The sequence below is a fragment of the Puntigrus tetrazona genome, chromosome 17 (genome assembly GCF_018831695.1).
Source record: "Puntigrus tetrazona isolate hp1 chromosome 17, ASM1883169v1, whole genome shotgun sequence".
Lineage (NCBI taxonomy): Eukaryota > Metazoa > Chordata > Actinopteri > Cypriniformes > Cyprinidae > Puntigrus > Puntigrus tetrazona.
In genome coordinates, this window is record NC_056715.1 from 980,568 (window position 1) to 990,563 (window position 9,996).

The 9,996-nt window shown below is 36.5% G+C and overlaps 1 protein-coding gene and 1 pseudogene across 1 annotated transcript in view; one reads left to right on the plus strand and one right to left on the minus strand.

The window, feature by feature from the left end:
• LOC122361545 (uncharacterized protein C8orf74 homolog) overlaps nt 1-2,932 on the plus strand; it is a 5,667-nt gene extending 2,735 nt beyond the window's left edge. Inside the window, exon 4 of the mRNA XM_043262338.1 lies at nt 1,449-2,932. Coding sequence (XP_043118273.1) covers nt 1,449-1,649 — 201 coding nt within the window. The 3' untranslated portion in view covers nt 1,650-2,932. The remainder of the gene's footprint in view (nt 1-1,448) is intronic.
• Nucleotides 2,933-2,936: 4 nt separating this feature from the next.
• LOC122361966 lies at nt 2,937-9,952 on the minus strand (annotated as a pseudogene).
• Between the last annotated feature and the right edge of the window lie 44 nt (nt 9,953-9,996).

The window sequence follows — 9,996 nt, forward strand, 5'->3', positions numbered from 1 at the left end:
ACAAACAAAAAAGTCATAATTAAAATAATATATATATATATATATATATATATATATATATATATATATATATATATATATATATATATATATATATATAACCTGAAACTTTTTCTCAGAACTGTGGAAAGCAAAATAGAAATTGTGAGAATAAAAAAATTAAAGTTCCCTTTTTATTCCATGGCTTTTTAAGATTTTTACTGATCTACAGTTACATTCTTGCATCTAGAAACTTATCTATAAACTCATTCAATATTTATAGAATATTTGGTCACACTTTATTAATCCACTTTCTACTTTCTACTATAAGTAACTCTGTACCTACATGTCACCTAATTCTCTTTAATTTGTAACTGACGTGTCTCTCAGAGTAGACTGTTTAGGGTTAGTAGAATAATACTAACACATACTCAAGACGTTTCTGATGTTGAGTGTGTAGTATGTTTTTGATCCATCTAAAACTCTAATGACTCCTAGTTGACTCCTGTTGTTAGTATAATGTCTAAAGCGGACTATAGAAATCAAAGAAAAAAGAAATAAGTGTACGCTTGTCTTCCTGAACACCGCATGCTGCAGATTTATAATAAGAATCCCCATTTGCATTGTAATGACTGTAACGCTTCACTGACCCGTTAATTAAAAGGAAGAAATGCAAGTAGGCGGATTGTTTGGACGGCAACCCGAAATGTAGCTTCCTGCTCGGCGCCGATATAAAACGGGATTGCGATGCTAAGCTGCCCTGTAGCTGTTGGCACACTGTTGCCTTTTCAAAAACCATCAAAGTTAATCTGCAAGCTATTGGCGACGCGCAACCGCCACCGGCGCTGACCTAAAAAGCGCGCTTTGCAGACTTTGCCATTTCTCGGCGCGCTGTGAAAGGCGAAGGCCGCGGTGATTCACACCGACACGAGCAGCGAACGGCGATTATTCGCGTTGTCTTACGGCCGTCTCCCTCGTACCTGGCTCGATCGCTCCTCACTTAATATCTTAAGGAGAAGCAGGCCGTCAGCAGTTACCAGATAAGATGGATTAAAGGAACACACAGCACTGTTATTTAACCCTGCCGAGCACAACAGCCACGGACACTTTTTCAGCAGCTTTGCTTCCACAAGTATTTGTCCTGGTTGAAATAACACTCGGACTGAGACTCGTGGCCTCTACGGAAGCATGTATCTTCTCTTAACGGCCTCGGAGCTCGCGGTAGGTCTGCCCCCGAAGGTTTATACGCCGTCAATTTCTCTGTGGAGAAAATAAATGGGATTTTAACTTCAGAGGCCGAGCGGTTTTCTCTCCGTTATCAGACTGGAAAACAATTACGGGGGGAAAAAAAGCTGAAGCAAACAAATGGGTTTTATTGTGACTAATTCTGCAAATGTTTCTTTCTGGTGCTAAATGAAACTCGCTGGGAATAAAACGAGCGATGTGATATTTTTGTCTCTGTGCTGTAGGAGGTTGAAGAATCGCTGCGTGGTTTTCTGCAGTCGCAGGGAGGGATTATCACGGACGCTCTGATGAAGGAAGTCCGTCTCACTGAGGATCTGTTGAGCAAGAAGTCTCAACTAGTATTAAGACGCCTTGCTAATCAACCGGTTTTACCCGGAAAGAACCGTGTGGCCACTCCCACAAAGTCAAAGAAGAAGAGAAATTGATATACAGTTGTATGAAATGCCTATTTTGAGATATTAATAAATACAATCTCAACGTCTGCTAACAAGAAAGCTATAAAAGCATCTAGAATTGGTGTCACAAATACTTGCGTGCCCTATTTTGTGTGCGACTCCTTTCTGTCTTATTCTTTAAGAATTCGTATATTATTCGGCTTATCGATTAATCCGTATTTTCAAAAGATGCTTTGCGTTTTGTACGTACCGCGCGGATCGATACCTGCTTTGTGTGCATGCGTTTGAGTCCACGTCAAAAATAGAGCTAATACGCTTGCTTTCTACAAAAGCAGTTCGCTCATTGGCTGTGATAAATGAGGAAATTCATAAAAGTGAGCACAGAAAACCAGCAGCAGCTTGACTTTTATTGACTGCGTCTCATTAAGCATATGAACAGTCTGGCAGTGTTGTTTTTTTACTACTTTTTAGAAGTGTTCGTGCAATTTCATCTGGCCGAAATCAAGCCAAGGTTGTCTTGCACAACCTAAAAGAACAGTTTTGTGGTACGTGTTAATCTGATTAAATGAAGAAGACAAAGTGATTTTCTAATTATTCGTAAAAAATGTATTAATAATCGTTTGCTGCTGTCACATTAACAACTAAATCAAACATCCGAAATGCATAAATATATACCGAGTTGCAGGTTTTTATAATTATATCAAATGTTCCCTGAAGTACCAAAAAATTCTAATCTAATTCAGCTACACTGTAAGCACCCCGATGAGCTTATAATGTTATTTTAATAAAACTAAAATAGGCTAATGCCTTTCAAAAATAGCACCATATTTAGGATTGTTTTATACTAGATATTGCATTTCTTCAAAATCTTTTAAATATCACTACCATTCAAAAGTTTGGAGATTTTTATACTTTTATAATCAGTCTGAAATAATGTGTTATATTAAAAACTGCAATAATGTAAAATATTACGTAACACTTTAGCATAGGGACCCATTTTCCCCAATAAATAGGTTATTATCGTTCCTATTATTACCATATTGTCTGTTTATTAGTAGAAAAATCTTAAAAAGCGCATACTGGCCAGGATCATATTCTGCATACTTAATTTTACCCAATAACTAAACTTAATTACCGCCTTATGAGCTATTAATAAACAGCAAATCAGGATTTTATTGAGACAAAAGTTAAGTTAAATGTTTGTTAATACAGTTTGTTAATTTAAAATAGGTCTTTTCTAAAGACTAAAGCTGAATTTTCTTTTTTATTACTCCAGTTTTCATTACTCCAGTCATCAGTGTCACAATAAAATAAACTTCCTTCAAGATAAAAAAAATCTTTCTTGCTCCAAACATTGAACAGTAGTGTAAATTAATCTAGCAGAAAAAAAATTACATGGCTCAGAATTCACTGATAAATAAAACTAAATTATTTTAAACTGATTGCTACATAGAGATTCCACAAAACAAATTTAGGCTTAAATAAAATAAAATACATAATCAGGACGGTTATTAAATTATTATAAGCTGATTGAGAAGATTAAGGATGTAACTGAACTCTAAATCTTTGGTTTACATCACCGGGAAAAATGTGTGCAAATATGTGCTGCAGTACATATGGAGAAGTTAAGAAAGTTTGACCTTCGTTAATCTCAGTACGCTACAAAGTATACTGCAGAGCCCAATTACCATCTCTCCCATCAGATCCCAAACATCTCGGCTAAACTCAGACACATGACGGCAGATGGTGTTCAGTTGGCTCGAGTCATCCTGACGCTTGAGCCAGTGAAGTTGAGCATCGTCTGAACCAGTTCTGGCAAAGCGTAGTTGTGTTTCCAGCCCCAGTCATTGCGGGCATTGCTGTCATCAAAGACCACTGGCCAGCTGTCAGCTAGGAGAAAGAACACAGGAACTATTTGGAACGATAAATAAAGAAAATGGGATAAAAGGACTTAATCTGCTAAATGTTTGGGTTTTTTTTTTTGCATTGCATATGCACCAGAGATTAGGCAACGAGTCAGAATACACCGCAATGCATCATTTTCTCACCAGCAGATGCTCTGCAGTGAATGGGTGCCGTCAGAATCCAAACAGCTGATAAAAACATCACAACGATCCACTCCAGTCCAGCAGTTAACGTCTTGTGAAATGAAAAGCTGCATAAAATTGAAACCATTGTTTCTGGTCAGCAACCCATAATAACGCTTTTAACGCTCAACGCCATTGAGAAAGTTCATTCACTCTTCTCCTCTTACATCAAAACCCACCGACAGATTTGTTTAGAGCTGTTAATCTGCATATTTCCTCCCTGATTCAGATTTTTTTTTCACTAAAAGCATTATTATGTATTATGGAGTTACATTTTAGCTTATTCCTCAATGATTGATTTGTCACTTGTAAACATGCAGCTTTTTTGCAGTGGTGTGGAATATTGTGATGGTTTTATCAGCAGACTCGTTTGACGGCACCCATTCACTGCAGAGTGAATGGATGCGATTGATGTAATGCTGCATTTCTTCAAATCTGATACAGAAACAAAGTCATCTGCGTATTGAATGGGCGACGACCGATGGGTAGGACTCTCACCAATGGCTTGTCGGACTGGGTCAATCTCGTATGTGACCTGCAGGTCTGGCAGGTGCCTCCTGATTTCTTGTACCAGCTCGTCTGGAGTGAAGCTCACGGCGCTGACGTTGTACGTCCGCATGGAGAGCGTCTCAGCAGGAGCTTCCAGAACCTCCAGCGTGGCGCTCAGACAGTCGTCGATGAACATCATGGGGAGTCTCGTGTCAGGCCTCAGATTGCACACAAATCTACCCGTTTTCACAGCATCGTGGAAGATGTGAACAGCATAGTCTGATCGAAAAGAAAAAAAATGGAAGCAAAGGTTTTACACCAATGCATTAAAATGGATATTTTAACATTGATATTTTAACATTTATACTTTATATTTTATTTTTATACTTTGTATACTTCTTTATATATATTTTCTTTTTATATATTTTTATATATATATATATATATATATATATATATATATATATATATATATATATTTTTTTTTTTTTTTTTTTTTAACAACGCTGGACGGTTGTAAAAACATTTCACTGCATGTCGTACCATGTATGTATGTGTATGTGACAAATAAAATTTGAATTCGATTTTGATTTAATTGCTTGCTGTTATGTTAGTTTTTAATACTTTGGATTAGCTTTTTATTTTCAGGTTTCCTGCGTTAATCGTTTTATTATGTGCTTCAATTACATTTTAAATTATTTAATATAGTTGTCAAGGCAACATTTTTTTTTTAAGTTTCCAAAGTTTAGGTCTTTTATTGAATTTTAGCTTTACTGTAATTTTTATAGTTTTGTTTACAAGAACAACACGTAGTAACATTTAATACTTTTTGTTTTAATCTAATATTTAATTTTTTTTAGCTTTATTTTACTTTGGAATTTCACAATAACATTACTGTTTACTTTTAAGTTTCTCATTTTATATTTTCCCGTTTTTTAAGCTTAAATTTTACTTTTTTTAAAAGCATTTTCTCTTAAGCTTATTTTTAATTTCCAATACTTAACAATAACAACCCACTGCGACATTTCTTTTAACTTTAAATGTTCCATCTAATATTTTCAGCCTTGTTTAAATGAATGCATTAATGCAAAAACACAAAGCAACATTTTACATTTTCACTTTTATTTCAGCTTCATTTACACATATAATATTTTTAGTAGGCAGTAAAAACACAGAAACATTTTTTTTTTAAGTTGATCACCTAATATTTCTAATTTTCTTCCAGCTTACCTGTAGTTCCTCCACCAGGTCGAGAGTCTGCGGAAATGATTCCCGGGTATCTGAGACAACGGAAGTCAAGACCGTACCTGTGATGATAATACTGAATACACAAATAAAAGACTTGTAAAGACTTGAATAATGTCGCGATAAAAGAAAAACAAAGCTAAAACATTAATATGCATTAAGCCCTTGTGTGTCACAGGCATATTTCACAGCTATACAGTACATCAAGAGTTCTTTCAGAAGCATGCTGACCTCTCCCATTAGCTCAGCGTGAACCTTAGACACCCCGTAAATGGTTCGTGGGCGCTGGATGCACAGATCTGGGGTTGGGTTGTGAGGGGACGTGGGGCCAAAGGCTCCAATAGAGCTGAGGACAAAAGAGAGCGGAGCCATGTTCTACTGCCACGTCAAGAACGTTGTGCAACCCTAAAGATGAAGAAGCAAGAAAAGAGACATCAGTGCACCTTACCACTGAAAAGAGGTCGAGGATGACTGACCTCGGCGACTAACCGGTGATGTTGACGTCACGAAGGCAGGGACACGTTGGCCTCTCCGACCGCGCCAGCAGGGCGCTGTAGTGTATCAGCCACGAGATACGGTTGTTCACAACAATCTCACGCAAGTTCTTGTAGTCCAAAATGTCTGAATACATAAAGGGGCCTGAGGTAGAAATTTGAAGAGTCCAAAATTAATATAAAAATTGGTAAAAATGATTGACATTTATATTGTGCGTATACATAAATAGTATATAAATATTCTAAAAGCAAAATGCATTCAAATTTCGACATCGGTATATTCGATAACTAATCATTTTAACTAATCTGCATGATTTCGTGTACATACAGAGAAGAATTAGTGAATAGAACAACAGTTAAAGAATTAAACATTAATATGTAACAGGAATATAAATATCGGCATTTGATAAAAGTTTTTTATTTATTTATGCAAACGTTATTATGTATTTTAAATATTAAATATTTGCATATGCATATAGTAATAATGTTAATAAAATATATTTAAATTAAAAATGCAGATCAGTTGTGAAATATATACACATATATACAATATATATATATATATATATATATATATATATATATATATATATATATATATACACACACATATATATATATATATATACATATATATATACATATATATATATATATATATATATATATATATAATATGGAGAGAATTGTGACTAAAATGTTGTTAATATGCAGCCATATATTTTTTAAAAAGTAAAAATTACTAGTATTAAAAAAAAATGTATATGTGTATATATTAAAAAATAGAAAATAAGAAAGGCATATCAATCATATATTATAAACATTATTATTATTTTTGTACTTTATTTATATATTTATTATAAATATTAACATTTCAGAGACCATAATAAATATTCTAACAACCAAATGTATTTACATTCAAATCAATATATGATTGATGAATCCTTTGATCATCACTTTTGAAAAATGAAATCTTTAAGTTTCAAGGATACTGCTAAGCTGTAAGATATTGACACTCACCGCTTTCCAGTAAACTGGCTGGAGGTTTTCTGATATCAGACAGAATTACATTATATTTCCAAACTGCTTTCTGTCACGAAAAAGGAAATAAAACAAGATTTTTTTTTTTACAAGGGCCGTTATACATAAGAATTACTTACAATACAATAAATACCACTTTATCACAAACAAAGGCCTTTTTTTTATCGATCAAGCGGCCCCAGCCTGTCACCTTTCTTACGGTGATAGGTGGTTGGATTCTGCACCAAATGTCACAGGCGGGATCTTGATTGTGAGGGTCAGTGAAGCGCTTTGTAGTCTCACTGGTGGTTTGTGAGCCCTCCCAGCTGAGCCCAGACCCTCCTGGAAATAAAAACAGAATAGAAAATATGGTTTAATCTCATCTCAGTGTTGCCATGGAATGTTTCGTGCTTCAGAATGTAGTAACTCACGACATGTATCTGGGTTCTTAACATCATTTAAGGCCTCAAAGCATCAAAAAAAAAGGCAAATCTTTAAAAATAGGATTACATGACAAACCAGCAGCATCACAAAGCGTGCGCTTGTCTCTGCTCATGCAGTGATGAGAACTCTGGGATGATCAGTTCAGAGACACAGCGGGCTTCATCCCGATCGACTTAGCGCGGAGAGAAACTGGCGCGAGATACGTGTACGAGGGAGCTGAAAGCCAAGACTGGTGCCAGACCTCAGCTCTCACACGGACATCCTTCCACTGCTGTCAACACAAAGAGGGAATAAGAACACATCATCATCCCACCTTATTTTTAACTAATTCAATGGCCCATTGCTTCTGAGTTCCTCCACTTCCATGTTCGGTCTTTACACAGCCAACATGACCAAATTGTTCCACTCACGAACTGGTGTGTTTTATAATGACTTCAGCATTGTGGATTTCTTGATGCGATTAACGCAACAAGGTGAATAAAAACAAATTTAAATCAAGTACCGAAAGTCGACTCGAATCGGCGTTTTTTTAAAGCAGGCGCGAGCGTTCGATGTTGGCGTCAAAGGCGAAACATTAAAGCGTCTTCCCGCCCACGTTAGGTCTTATCACCTTGATCTGAATAAACGCTAATTTATGCTTCACCACTAGGTGCAGCTTTGGAGCGTTAAATCTCTCAATGGCTGTTTTAATCAATCAGTGAATGAAATTGAATTGGAAATGAATTAAGAAATTTAAGTGTTTTTGTGCCATGCATGTCAATCTGTGTTTAGGCTAAAATGAAACTCTGCGTAACCCATAATAGTGGCATTTTGCTTGATATAATCTTCAAACTCTGCACTTTTATTATTCCTCTATATTAGTGGCTAATGAATCTGAGTCGTGCATGTAGAAAACCTTAAGAGTGAAATTAGAAATTTGAGGTAAATAGTAGAAGAATGGACACAGAAGGACCACAGGTGCTAATTTACTATTTTTAAATTTTTTACTGAGATATACCAAAAATTCCTTACAGCCTGACAAATATAACTGTGACAACCCCTGGGTTCTGTAGTCAAACAAAGGGCCTTTTTTATCCGATCAGAAACAGCCCCAGCCTGTCTGTCTTTCACCACGGTGATATGTGGTTGGTTAAAATGTCACAGAAGCGGGATCTTAGTAAGTGCATGCTGAGTCACTGAAGAGAGTTTGCAAAAATGAATCGTTGGAATTGAAATTTAAAGTGTTTTTGACCTTGCATGTCAACCGATGTTTTGGACTAAAATAATTTCGTAACCCATAATAGGGGCACTTTGTGATCATAATCATAAACTTTGCACTTTGTTATTCCTCTATATTGGTGGCTAATAGATGGCGTCTACGTGCATGTAGAAAACAGCAAAGTGAAATTAGAGCTATTCAGTATTTTAATGGCAATGTGGATATACGTCTCAGACATTTTACCTTTTTTTCATTAAAACCTACAGGACAACTCTTTAAAATATGACGATTAACTAAATATTCATGCCTTATACGTCATAGAAAAATCAATTTTATAGTCTGTTTTGTAATCATTTATCCTTGTATGCATATAAATATTAATATATGGATATTAATATTAATTTAAAGTAGCAGGTAGCCTTTTGAACCAGTTTGCATTTAAAGTGTAGTAGCAACTCAATCACTAAATATTTCTGTTCGTTTTCTCAAAATCATGATCCCGTGCATGCTGAACTTACATCTTACTCTAAAACGGAACTAATATGGCCATAAGCATAAGACAAAAGCTCCGACGTGTTAGTTTGAACAAATCAAACACCGGTGGCATTTAAGGGCCGTCTGAAAAAACACCCGCTGCTGCCACCTCCTGTTCAAGGCTATTACACTTTAACATAAGCCGATAAGAGCAAGGTATAAACTCTATAAACTGGGTTTATTACCACACAACAAAAACAACTTACTTACGTTCTAGCGTGTTCTGAATCTGAAATAACATGTTTAAGGACACGTTTAATTGAACATGAGTTGAAGGTCACCTGGACTCTCTTGGTAAGAGCAGAGTGATTGTTAGTGAGCAAGATCCTCGCCTCAGAAGTGATTCAAGTCCCCGGATGGATTCTCCTTCTTTTCTTTACCAAGTAGGCTAATATCAATTAAAGCAGAGCGCGTTTCTCAGCAAACGCCGCTAAACTAACGCGGCGTGCGGTGAGAGCGTCTAACGACAGCAGTACGAACAGCTTTTGTTGTGACAACACACAGTGCTGATTTTTCTTTCGGTCGCTACATGTATACGCCTACGGCTCGGGATCTGTTACAGTGTGTCGGTCGGCGAAGAATATCAAGGCTCCGGGTGCACGCGCTGCAACACTGTAACAATTCCCGCGGCGTTTCTGCTCGCTAAGATTCGCTATAAAGTGCTGATAAACGTAGATAGCAGAACACCGATGTACTCACCACCCGATGCGGCGCAAGAGCAGGGTGAAAGACCTGTGTGCTCTTGTATGCGACTCCATAGGAGTTGCCAGGGATCAGGTGTAGTGTGCTGACAGGACTGACCATCAGTTCTTCTTTGACCATCAGTGTTGCGTCAGCTGCGGGTCTCTACCAGGGAGCGTGAGCCA